Source organism: Sinocyclocheilus rhinocerous, unplaced genomic scaffold (assembly GCF_001515625.1).
Source record: "Sinocyclocheilus rhinocerous isolate Xijiao unplaced genomic scaffold, SAMN03320098_v1.1 scaffold1694, whole genome shotgun sequence".
Classification (NCBI taxonomy): Eukaryota; Metazoa; Chordata; class Actinopteri; order Cypriniformes; family Cyprinidae; genus Sinocyclocheilus; species Sinocyclocheilus rhinocerous.
The window spans coordinates 1,124,581-1,143,446 of record NW_015626863.1 but is presented as its reverse complement, the minus strand read 5'-3'; the positions used below and the strand labels follow the sequence as shown (position 1 = coordinate 1,143,446).

General features: G+C 35.2%; 2 protein-coding genes across 3 annotated transcripts in view; one reads left to right on the top strand and one right to left on the bottom strand.

Moving 5' to 3' along the window:
• Positions 1 to 2,012: 2,012 nt before the first annotated feature.
• On the top strand, positions 2,013 to 6,743 carry LOC107717668 (dephospho-CoA kinase domain-containing protein-like). Its single transcript, XM_016524498.1, is given in 5 exon segments — positions 2,013 to 2,035; positions 2,695 to 2,807; positions 4,253 to 4,456; positions 4,548 to 4,635; positions 6,207 to 6,743. Coding segments are annotated over 4 exon segments (690 nt in total). The 5' UTR covers positions 2,013 to 2,035; position 2,695; the 3' UTR covers positions 6,493 to 6,743.
• Positions 6,744 to 17,261: 10,518 nt separating this feature from the next.
• Positions 17,262 to 18,866, bottom strand: part of c1ql1l (complement component 1, q subcomponent-like 1-like) — a 6,743-nt gene continuing 5,138 nt past the window's right edge. Inside the window, exons 2-3 of one of the 2 annotated variants that reach the window (XM_016524420.1) lie at positions 18,219 to 18,435; positions 17,262 to 18,088 (exon numbers count right to left, since the gene is read on the bottom strand). In XM_016524420.1, coding sequence (XP_016379906.1) covers positions 18,256 to 18,435 — 180 coding nt within the window. In that variant the 3' untranslated portion in view covers positions 17,262 to 18,088; positions 18,219 to 18,255. Of the gene's footprint in view, positions 18,436 to 18,866 lie in introns of both variants that reach the window. The other variant, XM_016524429.1, reaches the window with a different exon arrangement.

Genomic DNA, 18,866 nt, shown 5'->3' with positions numbered 1-18,866 from the left:
CTTCCTTATAATAACTGAAACAAATATAACTGGAGTTGAGATTAAGTACTGGATTGTCTTTTACAAAGTTGGCGATTAAGAGTAGGAGTTAACATCTAGCATAAACTGCAGTTGTGGAATTCTCCAGAGGATTTTAGTACGTTTTATATGATATACTAGGTGCTGACACCTTTAAACCCTACATACAGTCTCAATGTCTAAAAACTGACCCGTAATTTAACTGATTTTAGATTTGCACACTGTTTTTAGCGTGAGTTTCACTCACACTTACTAGAACTGAAATCAAGGCCATTCTCTTCCGCTGTCTGTTTATTTTGTTCACAGCCTGTGGGTAATTTACACAGGAAATATCAATATGCCTTTGTCAATGTACATTTATTACGTGATGTGGTGCTCTGAATTTCCCTCTGTACTGTGTAAATATTTCTCTCTTTGACTGAATATGAACATGACTCTGATGATATTATGATGTTGTTTCCATTGTGCACAACAGCTTTGCTTAATTGTTCGAAAATCATGTCAGATGGAACTTTTGCAATTTTATAATTTGTTCATGATATCCTAGAAAAAGAACAAAAAATCACTTGTGAAATGGTGAATGGTTTCACTTCTGACGTGCCCAAAAGTCATGTGCTGTACAATAAAGAAATTCCATTTCTTGTGGGGTTTTCCTTAATTTCTGTTTTTATTAAAAACAAAACTCAAAGTAGGAATCCTGAATCTTTTTAACCCATGGAATATTGCAAATGTAAACATAATTTTCAATCTTTTGTAAGTATTAATATTTTAGAATTTTTAGTAGGCATTTTTAAAACTTGTACCGGTCACATATAATAACAAAAGTCATTATAAAGAAAAATGGCATTGATGCAACAAGTTATTTAGCAAGGAAAAATTATACATAAAACATTAAAAGAGTGAATTCACTTTAATGACATCTGACATTACCTGGAGACCAGATATTACCTACACGCAATTCACATGCTTTTTTGCACTAAAGTCTAGCATGATCTGGGTGATGTTTGAGCCATAAAATAATTTTAAAAAGGAAGAAATCAAGGAAAAAATGCATATACTTAATAAAATATACAAGTTTAAACTTCAATTAAAACCACAATTAAGAGACCATTATTAGATGTGTTATCATAGACCAGGTCTGAAAATGATTTAGGACCCCTGGCCTACAAAGTTATATACTTTTGTACCTTCTTTTTTTTATCCCTAAAGGGTGCATATTAGTACCTAAAATGATACATATTAGTATCTTTGACTGTAGAGTTTCTAGCTCTAGCTAATTAAACATGGTCAAACTTACTAACAAAAGCCTTTATGCTCACTTGAGGCAAACAAGACCAGCTTGGTTGACCGCCTTGGGTGGTAAAAACATTATTTGTTTTTAACCTCTAGGTCACACCAGAAGTGGCATAAGAAAACTGTACATTGCTTAGGATAAAATCATGAACTCAATGTCAAAATAGTGCAAGGTTGTTCAATACAGCCTCTTGGAAATCTACCATTTCTACTCTTACTCTAAAATACCGGTCTGCCATTGCATAAATAGTAGCCTACCAAAGATGACATTAAACTAGTTTGTTGGTTCAGGCAGGCGTTAAGCAATCATTATAAATGGGAGAAAATGTAGACTTTCACTTAAAATCGTATACATTCCTATCTTTCTTTATGAAAGATAATCAGCGTTTGCTGAACACCCAGAATTAGCTGTAAATACCACGCAGCGGATTTGACGTTGCGCTCCAGGCCGCGTGGCGGCGCTGATTTGACGCGTTAGATTCGTTTACAACGAGGAGGAAGCGAAACATTGCAAGCGCACGGGTCAATGTTATGTACACAAATAACGGGATTATATTTATCTAGCATTATTATAGAGTCCTCAAACCCTTTAGATACTTTCTATTAAGCTCCATGTTTGTGTTTTAAGGTTTCTTTGTGGCTCTTTATTTTCGTGTATAAGTTTTCTATTCAGAAACGCGTTTGTAATGTCTTTGCAGCATATGAAGTAGGTCATTGCTGTTGGGTAAGTGCGCTTTCTGCATGTTTTTAACATTTTAAAATGTCAATACTGTTTACGCGTTAGATTCGTTTACAACGAGGAGGAAGAGAAACATTGCAAGCGCACAGGTCAATGTTATGTACACAAATAATGGGATTATATTTATCTAGCATTATTATAGAGTCCTCAAACCCTTTAGATACTTTCTATTAAGCTCCATGTTTGTGTTTTAAGGTTTCTTCGCGGCTCGTCTTTATTTTCGTGTATACGTTTTCTATTCAGAAACGCGTTTGTAATGTCTTTGCAGCATATGAAGTAGGTCATTGCTGTTGGGTAAGTGCGCTTTCTGCATGTTTTTAACATTTTAAAATGTCAATACTGTTTATTACCATCGTTGATCACATTATTATTGTGCTATGAGTGTTTTTTAACCCAAGCAAAATGTGTTAACTAATTTAACTTAAGTTTTACACTCAATGTCCAGCTATAAACAAGACAGCCATCATAATGTAGGTTGTTGTTATTATTAGAAATATTACCTACTACTTTTGTATTTAATTACATATTTATATGCCCAAATTTGAAATGTAATTCCAGTGGAGGCCGCTAGAAGGCGCCACTGATCAATATTCCCCAGCCACATATATGTTAGTGAGTAAATGACCATGATTTGTGTATTTCAGCATGTTTCTGGTGGGTTTAACTGGAGGCATCGCCTCAGGGAAGAGCACAGTGTCTTCACAGCTGAAATAGCTGGGCTGTCCTGTCATCGATGCAGATGTGGTTGCCCGAAAAGGTGTTTAGTGCTGGTTTGTCTTTAGTACCATTATTTTGTAAAGAAATTCATATGTAGGTTTTTGTGTTTTGAAAAAATGTATTTAAAGAAATCATTAAAAAAAAAGGTAGGTACCATTTAGAAAACTAATTTGAAGCATTTAAACATAAAACAATCATTAAATGGGTCATGACTTTGGGTCCTAACTTTTATTTTTTTACATTTTGTACTGTTCTCTGAGTTCCGTTTATAATCTTATCAAGATTTTTAACATCAAAAAACGTCATAATTTAGAAGTAATAGGCTATTTTCTGTCCTGTTTTCGCTCTGTTTGAATAGGTGTGGTGGATTGTAGACTCAGAAGTAAACGCCCTCTGCTATGATTGGCCAACATTTGTGTGTGTTTGACAGCTACATCCTTCATAGATGGACGCTGCTGTGATTTAGGTTAAAAAAACGCATAAATACTAAGTACAATCAAACGATCTGTAATAACAGATGAAGCAATAGTGAGTATGTAATGAAAACAGTAACTCACACTGGTGTGGAGTGACTGTCAGATCCAATATAATCGCACAACATCGTCTTTTAGTTTCAATCTTTCTGAAAATCCTGTGTCGAATTGTGCCTTGTTTGTAAACTAATCTAATCTAAGTTCTTACTGATGCGGTCTGGATCTTCAGTAAAAATAAAGTTCATCCTCTCTTTCCTAATGTTGGTATCAGAAGGAAGGCGATGCAAAGACTGTTTTTCCACAGCTTGGCACTGAACAGCGTCTTATTGTCTTCAGAGCATTTTTATCGTTTGGTTTCTGTGTAGACCTGTGTTTGCCTCTCGTTATTTACACTACATGCGTGAATCGGTGGGCGGGGCTAAACAGGCAGTGATGTAGAAGCAGGCGTTGATCTTCTTCTGCGGAGGCGGGGTTTAGCCACACTATTACATCATAGAGTGTCACATTCCACCACCTTTCATTTTGGCTTCAATATTAGCCGTTTTTAAACTAGCGAGAAAGTTTTGAGTTCTGAAACTTACAAGATGTTTTATGTCTTATATGTCGAAAGATCAAGGGCATTTTTATTTCTCAGTTTATGATCCCTTTAAAATAGTTTTTTAGATGATAAATTAATGAAAAATGAAAAATTCAATTCAATTTAAAATCTTAAATAACTTTAGGAAGGGGGCTAAACAGGCAGTGATGTAGAAGCAGGCGTTGATGCAATTTAAAATCTTAAATAACTTTAGGAAGTGTGTGTATTCTGAATTTATTTGTTATAAATTAAATATTAAATAAATACAATATATAAATGTAATAATTATAATAAAATAAATAATATATTTAATATAGATTTTTAAAATAATTAAGTGAAATATATTTAAATATTTTAAAATAATATTATATATAATTTAATATACATTTATTAACTTAATACGTGCTTTATTTGTGTGATTTCTTTGTGCATCAGTGGTGGAGCCCCAGAGCCCAGCGTATAGACTGATCGTACAGCACTTTGGACAGGAGATTTTGTTAGACAATGGTGAGATTGACAGACAGAAACTGAGGCAGATCATCTTCTCCAGCCCCAAGAAACGAAGACTTCTGAACTCCATCACACACCCAGAAATACATAAAGAAATGTTCAAACAAATACTGCTGTATTTCATTAAAGGTACACTCACAAATGCATAAAATCAAATAAATGATGATAGAAGTGTGTGCCAAAATCTCATGAACTAATGTTTGTGTTTGTTGTTCTTTAGGCTACAGGTATGTGGTTTTGGATGTGCCGCTGCTTTTTGAAACCCGACGTCTCACTCGTTTCCTAACCCACACTGTTGTCGTATACTGGTACGATGTTCATTTTCTCTTTCTTTGCTCGCTATAACATCAGTCAGATTGGGTTGAATGCTTTATAGTGGACCGTGTGTTGATTTAGTTTTTAAAGCAGATGTCAAAATAACATTGAAAGCAGGGTCTTTCAGTGTTATGTTAGAATTATTTATATACATTATAGTGTTTATTAATATTTTTATATATATTTTTTCAGTGGTGGAGCCCCAGAGCCCAGCGTATAGATTGATCGTGCAGCACTTTGGACAGGAGATTTTGTTAGACAATGGTGAGATTGACAGACAGAAACTGAGGCAGATCATCTTCTCCAGCCCCAAGAAACGAAGACTTCTGAACTCCATCACACACCCAGAAATACATAAAGAAATGTTCAAACAAATACTGCTGTATTTCATTAAAGGTACACTCACAAATGCATAAAATCAAATAAATGATGATAGAAGTGTGTGCCAAAATCTCATGAACTAATGTTTGTGTTTGTTGTTCTTTAGGCTACAGGTATGTGGTTTTGGATGTGCCGCTGCTTTTTGAAACCCGACGTCTCACTCGTTTCCTAACCCACACTGTTGTCGTATACTGGTACGATGTTCATTTTCTCTTTCTTTGCTCGCTATAACATCAGTCAGATTGGGTTGAATGCTTTATAGTGGACCGTGTGTTGATTTAGTTTTTAAAGCAGATGTCAAAATAACATTGAAAGCAGGGTCTTTCAGTGTTATGTTAGAATTATTTATATACATTATAGTGTTTATTAATATTTTTATATATTTTTTTTCAGTTTTCTCTTTAATTTTAGTTGTGATAATTTTATGTGCTTCTTAAATTTTTATTACTTGTTTAAAAATATTTCTATTTATTTTATTTAGTTATAAATTTTTTTTTATAATTTAGTACTTCAACTTTTCAGGGAAGGAAACATTTCTCATTTTTGAAATTAAGTTTTATAAAAATGTGTAATCTAACATTTATATTTTATTTCAGCTGTGTTTCAGTTAAAGGTGCTGTTATGTAATTACTAAAGCATAAAATTACCATAGTACGTTTGCAGATATTTAGTAAACATGCTAAGTTCACACACAAGGCTACAGCCAATTATTCTACTTAGAAATGTGCGTTTCATGTTTTTGGTCTGTGTGACTCCGCCCACTGCCAATTTACCCAATAGTATTTCAAAAGCCCTGGTTGCCAGTTGGCAGAAAACACAGCATTTTGCAGCCATGGAAGCCAGTAAATGAACTGGGTCAGAGGTCACAGATTCTACCAGACCTAAAAAAAAAAGCTCAATGACCAGAGGAACATTAAAACGTGGATAAATCAACTCATCAGCTTATAGTGTAAGGCTCGTCGCCTTCCATTGACAGCTGCACTCGTTCCTGTTGTGTGTCCTCAATCTGGCAACCTGCATGTCGAGTCTGAGAAGGAGGGGCTGGAGAAACAACTCTTTCCAATATTTTGAATTTCAACCGCTAGCTATCAATATTACATACAGCACCTTTAACAGTTTGAAATCATTTGAGTTAACAGTAGTAACACTGGGCTCTTCACCTCATGAGTCTGTATTTTGGCAGTGATCCGGCGACGCAGCTGTCCCGCCTCATGCAGAGGGACGGTCTGAGTCAGGAGGAGGCCGAACAGAGAATCGGCGCTCAGATGCCACTCAAAGAGAAGCGCGGACTCGCCAGTCACTTGATCGAGAACTTGGGCTCTCGCGAGGACACTCACAGACAGGTGCTGCGGCTGCACACCAAGCTCGAGGACTCCATGGAGTTCCTGGTCGTCAGGGCTGTCGCCGTGGCAGCCGTCGCCGGGCTCAGCGGTCTCTTTTTATATACAGTCAGACTGCTGGTCTCTTAGCAAACATACAGAACTGCTTTCACAACAATGGCAATAGGACTTAAAGGGATAGTGCACCCCCCAAAAAAAAAAAAAAAATTTTCAACATTCTGTCAGCATTTACTCATTCTGTATGGTTTTCATTCTTCTGTGGAAGATTTGACAACAAACAACATTGGACACCGTAGCTTTCAGTTTATGGACAGAAAACCCCCACAATATTTATTTTTCATGTTCCACAGAAGAAATATAGGTTTGGAACAACGTGAATAAACGATGACAATTTTAATTTTCAGTCAAAAAACAATGAAGAATATGATTTTATTGTTGTCTAAATCATTTTTATTTGACTTTATTTGATGTTTAACCTCACTTTTTTCCTTGATATTCTGACCTCACCACTGACAGCCTGAGCTACATCTGTGAAAACGCTATAAAATTCTGTAATCAACACAATTATTGTGATATTAGTCCTAAATGTAACATACGGTACTGTATAAAAATGGAACTATGACAACAATGCTACTTTTTTACCTCAACACACTTTTTGTTTAAACATTGTGAATTCACGCATACATTTAATGGACCGAATGTATTAATATCTTCTGCTGCTCTTTGTTAATGTCAGATATTTTAATCTATATCTGAATTAAACTGTCACAGCATGATCTGTTGCATTAAATTAGATTAATTAAATTAATTCTAATTCTATTATTATTAATATTATTATTATTAATTCTAATTAAATTAGTGTCGTGTGCTTTGCTTGGCCATTTGTTGTGATAAACAGGAAAGTGTGTCCAGCTGAATTCAATTTGAGTTTTGTTAAATGAATAAAAAAAAAAAGCTTAGTTTAGTTTAGTTTACCGCGGAACTTTGGATAAAAGCGTCTGCTAAATGACTAAAAGTAAAAAAGTAAGTAAAGTAAATTCATTCTTTGTGATGCTAAATGACCCATCCAGCGATATGCATATGTAAAATATATACATGTGAACAGGAGAATCACTTTGATGTCAGCAAAAAGCACAAGTACTGTTCAGTAGATTTTCAGGAAAATTAAGCAAAAGTTTTCCACACTCTAAAAAGCAGGGTTATTATAATTAAATTAAACTAATACTTTGTTTTTACTAGGTTTTTTTTTTTTTAAAGTAGTTTTCACTAAACTAATACTTAAAATAAATGTTAACTGAAATATATATATCCTCAAACTTATTATATTTGCCAAACAAATAAAAATGAATAAAAACAATATAGAAATATAAAAAAAATTAATAAACGACAAAAACACAAAGTAATTCAAACTGTCAAATGATAAACTATAAAATAATTTTATTCCAATGATACTAAAATAACACTGGCAACGTGCAGCTGTCACCAAATGCAACAACAAAAAATTTTAAGTATAAATTGGTGCATTTAGGTTGGTTCAGTGATGTTTAATAAATAATATTTTTGACTAATAAAACCAGTTAATTTACATGTTACCATTTTTTCAGTGCATGTGATTTTTTTTTTTAAGGAATTACAGGTTTTGTTGCTGCAGCTCCATTTTTTTAAAGAGCGTTTATGCATGTCTCACAATATGAATAATATACATGTACATCAGATGGACACAGACAAATATGACAGTTATGAGTTCTCTCTCTCTTTCTTTGTCGTCTTCACTCAGTCCTTCATCTTCAGGGTTGGCCTATGGTGATGTTTTCCGTCTTTAATAAGCTGTTCTTATGCTAACACAGAGTGATGCGGACCAGCGGCCCTGCACAGTAAGACCTCTGTGTGTGTGTGTGTGTGTGTGTGTGTGTGAGAGAGAGAGAGAGATGGTCAAGGTTTTAAGATTGTGCATCTGTCTTTATGCAGTGGATGAATATTGTGTGTGTGTGTGTGTGTGTGTGTGTGTGAGAGAGAGAGAGAGAATGCGGTCCTGTCAGACTGCTTTAGTCTGAAACAAACAGAATCAAGTGTCTGCATATCAAGAGCTAAAGTATCTAGAGTGAAAAGTAAACTTTTTGAACACTCACTTTGAGAAATGTTATGGGTGAAATTCACAGAAACATCTGGGTAAACCTCAAAAATCACAAGCAACTAAATAAGAGATTATATTTTTTAGTTTTAGGACCATTTTGATTTTAAGATGATTGCATTATTTGCATTCAAGTTAAGCACATTTCCCCTGAATACATACAGATTTTTAATTAAATAATTTGTTCCTCGATTATAGTGGCAATACAACAAATACTACAAAGATGTAAATTGTAAAAAAATTGTAAAATGTAAATCATTTAAAATGTAATTTATTCCTGTGATTTAAAGCAGAATTTTCAGCATCATTACTCCAGTCTTCAGTGTCACATGATCCTTCAGAAATCATTCTAATATGCTGATTTGCTGCTCAAGAAACATTTCTGATTATTATCAATGTTGGAAACCGTTGTGCTGCTTCATATTTTTGTGGAAACCATGATGTATTTTTATTTTTAAATTATTTGATGAATAGACAGTTCAAAAGAACAGCAAATAGAACTGAAATATATATTTTTTTGTATCACCAGTATTTTGAATAAATGATTTCTTTGGGACGGGCAGCAATAGAGAAGCATTTGATTCCGTTTACTGGGAGTAACTGTGTGTCCTGTAGATATTTTCTCTAGACCTCTCTCTCTCTCTCTCTGTGGCCTGCAGGCTCCTCCACATCATAACACACTGTCGCTGGTTGAGTCACCCAGCCCTATCACACCAACTCAGCTGGAAAACACCCACCAAATGAGAAGTGACAGCTGCTTTGCGTGTGTGTGTGTGTGTGTGTGTGTGTGTATATGTTTGTCAGCGAGCGTGGATTTCCGCCCGTATGTGGGCACTTATTTGATATACTAAATTTGACTTCTTAAAGTATGGGATAAAAGTGCACATCAGAGCTTGAGATGAGTGATTAAGTGCATTCCCATGAATTCCTGGCAACACTTGTGGTGGTTTTCATTAAGAAAATTAACAAGCTTTGACCTAGAATGATATTCTACATTCATCTACTCATGCTCTTAAAGGGATAGTTCATCCAAAGATGAAAATAATGTCATTTACTCACCCTCATGTTGTTCCAAACCTGTATGTGAAACACAAAGATCCATGCAACAAAAGTTAAAGGCTTCCAAAATTGTTAGGCTGTTCTTCTGCTCGGCAGAATTAAATGCATTCAGGTTTGAAACAACATGAGGGTAAATAAATAAGAGAATGATGACAAAATCTTAAAGGGGTCATATGATGCTTTTTTAAAGATCATTATTTTGTGTATTTGGTGTAACAGAATATGTTGACATGCTTTAATGTTCAAAAAATCTTCCCACATCGTGACGTAGACATGTGGGGGCGTGTTAGAACGAGCCGTTTTAGGGGGGCGTGGCGGAGTCTTAACTTTGATAAAGAATATCTCTTTGGTTTTGAGACTTTAGTCTTTGCAACTTCAGGGATCTTATCTATGCACAATCAGCTTGTAACACTCCAAAGAGAAAGGAAAACTTCAAATCGCATCATATGACCCCTTTAAAACAAAACTTACTCAACTAATGTAAGGAAAGCATTACATCAGTGAAAAAAAAGTGCTTTGGATCTGCTGAGAATAAGACAAATGAAAAAACGTCTTGGTTTATTTTGCCAAGGTTTAATGTTGCATTGAAAAAGCTCAGTGGTCATTGTAAATTTCAATATAAATGTCAGTTTATATATTGCATATCTTGACTTTTTTAGCAATTTTAATACTTTAATTACTAAATGATTGTAATTTGATTAATTTTAAATAATTTCATTAGAAGTTTAATGAGGCTGTTGCCCCAATTATATTTATTTGTACTTTTTTCACTGTAAAAAGAATATTACTTAGTATTTTTGTCTTGTTTTCCATTACAAATATCTACAAATCCCTGAAACAAAAAAACATTCGAGTAGATCGAGTAGAAAAAAATGAGTTAAGAGTCTTGTTTTCTGAAAATGGAGTTTAAAGTTGAGTTAAAAGAAAAAAAAAAATCAAGTTTTTCCGTTTTCCCCCTACATTTATATATTTTTGTGTTAAGCATATTCTCACTTAATTTTCATTTTTCAGAGAACTTAATATCCAACTCAGTTTGCTTATCTGTATTTTGATTGAAGAATGTTTAGATATTTGCATTAGAAAACAAGACGAAAACACTGCTGCATTTTTTGCAGTGTGATTGTGTTGTGCAGAGCAAAAATGCCTAATAATTAATTTAGAACATTTCTACATTAATCCCATTAAATAACCATTATTTATTTGGCTTTTTTATGCAGGTCAAATCACAATTTTACCAGTTTTTGGAAGAATGGAATCAATCTATCTATCTATCTATCTATCTATCTATCTATCTATCCATCTATCTATCCTTTCTTTGGCATTTTTAAGCTTAAGGACCAGAATGTGCAATACTATTAATATTATTGTTCGATTTTATTAACTGGAACAATCTGCTGAAAGCGAATTTCGCATATTTAGTAGGCTATATTCAGTAATCACAGCAGCGCTTCCGCTTGTCATTTACAGTTTGGAGGCTGCCGGAGCAGATAAAGCACCAGCGGACCCGCATGCGGCCCACCTGCTGGTCCGAGCTCAGCGGGCCACGTCTCGCTCGGAGCTAAAGGTGAGATCTGCTCCGCGTCCGCTGTTACTGACCTGCCCTGAACTCCCGTCAAACTGAGACAGCTGCTGGTGTTATTGGCCATGAGAGGAGGGCCAAACAAATGTCTTCATCTACTCTGCAATGTGTTACCTGAAGCCTTGACATTGCTAGCTGACATTTATTTGAACCGAGCGACACAAAAGCATGGGAGGAGATTGATAATATAATTCCACCAATCACAAGCGGCCCCGCCCCTTCATCGCAGACAGCGAGCCACACCCATCTTCTATTTACACACCATATTAAACATTATACTGAATGAGAATGAATATGTTAAATACAACAAATTACATTACAAAGTCTTTCGCATTTGTTGCTACACTTTCTTTTGTATTTTGAAATAAGAGTTGAAAACACTAATTAAAAAAAAAAATTCCTCCCTAGTTCAAAATTAAAACAACAAAAAACAATTTTGTAGCTTATTTAGATTAACATATAGCCTACTAACATAACTTAAACTAAAATTAAATTAAATTATTATACTGAATGAGAATGAATATGTTAAATACAACAAATTACATTACAAAGTCTTTCGCATTTGTTGCTACACTTTCTTTTGTATTTTGAAATAAGAGTTGAAAACACTAATTAATAAAAAAAAAAAAATCCTCCCTAGTTCAAAATTAAAACAACAAAAAACAATTTTGTAGCTTATTTAGATTAACATATAGCCTACTAACATAACTAAAACTACAATTAAATTAAATTAAAATAAAATAAAATATTATAATTTAAAATAAAATTAAATAGAAATATTTAAAAAAATGACAAAACAACAAAATTGCTAAAACTTTAACTAAAATTTAAATGAAAACGGAACATAAAAATACAAATTAATTCAAAATAGTAATAAAAACTATAAAAATCTCAATTATAGTATCTCAAGTAGTATACATTACTCTGAAAGCATGAATAGCACCTACCAAATAGTTTTGTCCCGTTACAGCTGCTGGTTTTCCGACTAATTCTTTGACTAAATTTGATTTTAAGTTTCATTCTGCTTTTGCCAATACAGTGCTTTAATGTGAAATGTGTTTTTAGAGCTTCTGTAGTGAACACTGTAATTATTCTCTTGAAAACTCTTGTTGTTTCACAAACACTTGCAGAGATTTTGATCTTTCCCATTCAATGAGATGGAATTATGTCTGCATGGCTAAAAATAGCTGCTTGAGGGCATTACAAATATGACTGCAAATATATATGGATTTCAGTATTGATAAACTGATATATAAAAGTAAAATGTGAAAGTTCAGCAAACCTTATGATGTTTCTGACTGTGTTGCTGCAGCTGTTTCACAGATCCTTCTGAAGAATCCCAATGTTAGATTTAGGAGCTTATTTTCATCATCCATTCATCATTTCAGTCTGATATCAACAGTGTGATGTTGTGGAGGCTGTTACTGAAGGACAGAGCAGTTAAAAACTATATTAAACCCAAAAGCAGCCCATGTGTGAGTGAAACAAATTACTAAAACTCATTTCACATGTGAAAAGGGCAGTTGCATGAAAGTCTTAAAGGCACAGCAGCAAAAACAGCCATGCAGGAAAATAATCATGAAAAATAAATAAATTGATGAACTACTAAATCATTACAATTTGATTTTTTTTGAAGTTTTAAATAAAATATTGGTGTATGTATTACAAGGAAATACTATTTATGCCATTCCACTTCCAAATTTTATACTTTACGTTTTATTCAATGTGTTACTTGCCATTTATTTGTATTTATGTGTGAATTTTTTCTAGTAACTTCTGAGTGAAAACTGTTTTAAAGTGAATGCTATAGGCCTATATCCTATCCTGAATTGTTTTATATGACTCCTTTAAAATATCTAGTACAATTTAACAAGTGTTTTTGAATTCAGTTAGAGCAAACACACACAATTTGATTGTTTTTTATCCAAACCTGAAAAACGACAAATCACAGAGAGCTACAGTAAACGACAGATCATTCCTGCATTCCATTGTAACAGTACAAACAAGCTAGTAACCACAGTTTGTTTCCAAACGCTGCGAGCAGAAAGCAGTGACACTGACAGCAGAATTCCAGAATCTGGAATATTCTGTCGCTGCCGACACGAGATATGTGGCACTGAGTGGGAAGTCTGTGAGGTTCAGGCGTTCAGTCGAAGCCTTGCCAGTCGCTTTGCTCGGAGTCGTACTCGAGTTCTGCTCCTATGCAGCGCACGCCTTCCAGCAGCATCGGAGTGCCGTGATGACGGTCTGACAGAGGAGAAGAGTCGTTTACAGGACTACACAAGTTAAACTCTAGATCTGTGCACAAAACAGGCTGTTTTAAAGGAATAGTTCACCCAAAAATGGAAACTTGCTGAGGGTTTATTCATGCTTCGGTCATCCAAGATGTAGATGAGTTTGTTTCTTCATCAGATTTGGACATCATTGCTCACCAATGGATGCTCTGCAGTGAATGGGTGCCGTCAGAATGAGAGTCCAAACAGCTGATAAAAACATCACAATAATCCACACCACTGAAAAACTATGTGTTTATAAAAGAAACAAATCCATCATTAATGTGTTTTAACTTCAAACCATTTCTTTTGGCTAAAATACAAATCTATAATCCATAATATTGCTTTCTCCATTCTCTCCATCAGGAGAGAAATCGGCACAGATTAAGCACCATTTACAAGTGAAAACGGTTTAAAACAGTTCTAAACAAATATGTGGGTGTATTTTGATGTGAGAGGACAACAGGGGATGGACCTTTTCTCTGGATGAAGTGTTATTATGGATTATGGACCGGTATTTTAGCTGAAAACAATGGTTTGAAAAGAAAATGTTTTAATGATGGATTTGTTACAAACAGCTTTTTACTTCACAAGCCATTAATTGATCAGCTGGAGTGGTGTGGATTATTGTGATGTGTTTATCAGCTGTTTGGATTCTCATTCTGACGGCACCCATTCACTGCAGAGCATCCATTGGTGAGCAAGTGATGTAATGCTACATTTCTCCAAACCTGTTCAGGTGAAGAAACAAACATCTACATCTTGGATGGCCTGAGGGTGAGTAAACTATCAGCAAGTTTTCATTTTGGGGCGATCGATTCCTTTAAATACTTTTCCGTGCGATTTGCTTTCACAAAAGCTCAACAGGCTATGCATTATGTATTATCGTCATGTTTCATCATCGTTTCCCCGCCGCAAGCCTGTTATTGGCAGATCTCAGTCGATGAATTGTTTGTATTGGGATCTCAGACTGTTACCTTTCTCACCTGTCAGTCATCGGCTGTTTGTTTTCCATCCTCCGTGTCTTGATGTGCGCGTCGGCGGGTATCTTTGTGTCTGAGATGACATTCTGATTGCGATGACTCTAATTTGAGGATACACATAGACACCCCCCAGAGGAAAGGAGCAGGGGCTTGTGGGTAGACTGACCTCTCCTTGATGTTTGGTTATTGGCTATTTAGCAGACGCTTCTTATTATGAACAGCGACTTACTAAGTACACTTACCACAGGCAAAGTCCTGGGGTTAAACACCCGGCTCAAGGTCACAGTGGGGCAATTTTCCAGGTCACCAATCGCCCCTTCTAGGAATCTACAACAGATTTTAATTGAACTTACAGTAAGCTGACTTTGACTGGAAGGGTCATATTTGACATCTAACGTGAAAAATGGCTGTTTACCAATTCCATGAATCTCTGGCAAGTCCAGTGAATAGTTTATCCTCAGAAGAACTCATTATTGCAGATGGAAACTGACTTTGTCAGCTATCCAGTGGCTTTTATTTGTGTGCAATCTGCATCTGATGGTCAGTGGGCGGTCAGCGGATGTGCCATCTGAGGCTGTCTTACTTAATGCAATTTCTTATATGCAAACTCCATTTGACATTCAGATTAAAATCAGCATAAAATGGCATTCAAATCCATTTGATGTGTGAAACAAAATATTCAAATAGAATAAAAAGTCATCTTGAAAGGAAAGCTTATTGACTTAGTAGTCGACTAATCACATTTTACATTGAGGCAAAGAAAGTTATTATATTTCGATTAAAAGAAAACCATTTTTTCTTTGCAATAACATGCGCTCATAAACCATTCAAAATAACACCAGGACGGTGTGTTAAGAAAGTAAATAAGTGAACTCTGACTTCAAATCGTACTAAAACCTCCACTGAAGATTGCTGTGAGCTATTATACTTTGAAATTAGGAGTTAATTACATCGTTTAACTGAGAGAGTTTTTCCATTATGAAAGCGCAGATATGGTGTACATTCTTGACGAGAGGCTCAAAAATGTAATTTAAAAACCCTCAAGGGTGGTGATGAACCTCTTTATATCTCCTCAAATGTGCGAGATGGTTAATCTGTCCGTGGTTACAGAAAATGAAGCGTAGCACGTGTCTCGGCAGTAGATCATGTCATTTAAACTTCACATCTAAACATCTCGTTGTTTACATAACGAGATGGTTAATCTGTCCGTGGTTACAGAAAATGAAGCGTAGCACGTGTCTCGGCAGTAGATCATGTCATTTAAACTTCACATCTAAACATCTCGTTGTTTACATAAGCAGCCCTCATCTCTGGCTTCTCCTGCTCATGCAGCTCCAAGGCTTTCTCTCTCTCTCTCTCTCTCTCTCTCTCTCTCTCTCTCTTTGTGTTGTTTTGAAACACTGATCATCTCTGATTAGGAGGAAGTGCTTCCCTCCAGACATGTGGCATTTCACACTCATTATACCTAGCTGTGATCGCGCCTCTTTTCTTTATCGCTAAAATCAGTCCTTTTCTCTCTTGTTCTGATTTCTTGTGTCTTTATAACAGAGACATCAACTCATTTATAAGGATTAACAGCCTATAGACTGGCACAGAAGGGGGATTTTGTGTGTGATTTTTTATTTTTTATTTTTTTTAATAAATCGCAGCGAGCCTCTTGTGTGGCTTGCAAAGTTGCTGCCTTTAGAGTATTCCAAATCAGTAGCTGTGAGTGTTATCTAAAATTAAAATTAAATCCCTTAAACATTGTTTTTGATAACTGAAATACAGCTAAAAACAAAATAAATATTAGATGAAAAACTTACAGTTGAAAAGCTAGAAATGTTGCAACTAACTGAAACTGAAGTACTAAAATGACTAAAAATGAAATAAAAATAAATGGCAATTAAATAAAATTACATAAAAACAAATAAAACTCACAAAATGTAAAAACTAAAAAAGTTATGAGGTTGCATTTAAATGATTTAAATGATAATTTGTTGAAAATGTACTTACCTCAGGTCATTCAAGATGTTAATGAGTTTGTTTCCTCATCAGAACAGATTTGTAGAAATGTAGAAATACATCACTTGCACACTACTGGATCCTCAGCAGTGAATGGGTGCCGTCAGAACGAGAGTCCAAACAGCTGATAAAAACACTACAATAATCCACAAGTAGTCTAAGTAATCTACAAACTGCATGTTTGCAGATACTTCAAGATGTTTTTAACTTCAAACTGTTGCTTCCCGCTAAAATATGAGTCTCTATCCATTATATTGCTTTCTCTAGTGAAAAGGTCATTTCGTCTGAATCAGGAGAGAAATATGCACAGATCAAGCACCAATTACAAATAATAATAAAAAAAACTGTTGTAAACAAATTTGTTGGTGGATTTTGATGTGAGAGGAGAACAGGGGATAGACGTTTTCACTGGAGGTGAAGTGTTGTTGTGGATATATTTTGGCCAGAAGTGACAGTTTGAAATTAATGATGTTTCTTACAAACACACATCTTTTAGCTTCACAAGACATTAACTGATGGACTGGAGTGGTGTGGATTACTTGTGGATTATTGTGACGTTTTTATCAGCTGTTTGGATTCTCATTCTGACGGCACCCATTCACTGCAGAGGACCCATTGGTGAGCAAGTGATGACATTTGTCCAAATCTGATGAAGAAACAAACTCATCTACATCTTGAATGGCCTGGGGTTGAGTACATTTTAATTTTTTCAACAATTTCTTTGCGTTAGGATGCTTCCTTAGAAGGCAGCTGTCTATGTTGACAACAGACCGCACAGCAGACACTCCACGCATCACTTTACAATCAGTCGAGTGACCCAAAACGTTAGAAAAATCCCATTTATTAGCAAAAGCAAAAATCTTTAAGCTGTTACATTTAGATATTTAGACACATTTTACAGGTCATGACTATTGCGATATATGCAGGACATCATTTAAGATAGTGGTCGTCATCATCATAAACCAGTATCACTGTTACAGTTACAATGTATTATAGATCTCCTTTGTTAAGTGGTTACTTTTAGTGGGCTAAGATTTATTTTAATGGTAATATTAGCTAAGAAAGCCACATACTTCATAATTCATTGGTAAAAACAACAATGAACGGGTATAGCTTTAGCTATAAGCTGAAATGAAAGCTTAGCTTTATTTGTGTTAGTACTTCCACATCCACACAGCAATCACAAACAGATGAACTACTATGATTTACAACAGACTCTCAGGGACAAGGTGTAATTTACAGCAGTCAAAGGCAGGGGCATACACTCATTAAGATTTTAGGGTATCGTTTAAGGTCATTCACTTCACATTATGTCGGAGACACTGATAAACATCAGTGCAGATTCACAGATTGATCATACACACTAAGACAACATCATAATGAAATATCAGCACTCACTTGACTGGGCTTTCGATCAATTATGACTCTGATGAAACCCTGAAGCCCGGCTCTCTCATTCTGGTTGATTTCATGTGTGTCTGTTGAAGGTTTTTGGGCAGATTCAAGAATCGAAAACCACTTCCTGTTGTGTTCTCGTTGGATCCAGGCTTTAAAACCACATGACTACTACAACAAAACATATAGGGCCATTCCCTTCAGGGGGGCATAATGAATCATTTGACCCTTTAAACAAATTATCTTGTGTTTTGTGACTCACTTGTGAGTGTATAGCTGTTGAATTTCAGGTGAAAATACCCTGCAGCAAACAAAACCGTAGAGGTAAAACAGAAATGACAAAGAAAAATAAGCAATCCTAAACATGTCAGGGGTGTTATAAACATCAGATTTACAACCTAAATCAATGAAGACCCCCTAACATCTCTTACCTACAGACTGAGACTGAACTCGATGACCTTTTGACCTCTAGTCACTGTACAGAATGAAGCCAGTGAAAGTGCTGTATTTGTTGCTGTTCCCGCCGTGCGCTTTCCCACCGTCCAGCTTGATGAAGATCTCGTCCCCGGGGTCGAGGTGCAGGATGACGGTGTTTGAGGCGTAGTCATAACTCTGATCCTGATCCTGAGCGATGGCACTGGCTCTCACCTGCAAAGAGAGGAAGAGAGACCTTCAGCTCAATGTGACATTTAATGCAGCTGTTCAGTTTTTAGACTAAAAAACCTGAAAGAGAGTGACTAATGATATTTATATATATACTGTATCTTTAAGATTTTGGGATCAGTAAAGTTGTTTTTAACGAAATGAGAGAAGAATGCAATAAATTGGTAAAAAGTGACAGTCCAGACATTTATAATGTTACAAACGATTTATATTTTAAGTATATTTGAACGTTTTTTTTTATTCAGTAAACAATCCTGGGAAAAAAAGTATCACGGTTTCCACAAAAATATGAAGCAGCACAACTGTTTTCAACATCATAATAATAATCAGAAATGTTTCTTGAGCAAAGCAGTATATTAGAATGATTTCTGAAGGATCATGTGACACTGAAGACTGGAGGAATGATGCTGAAAATT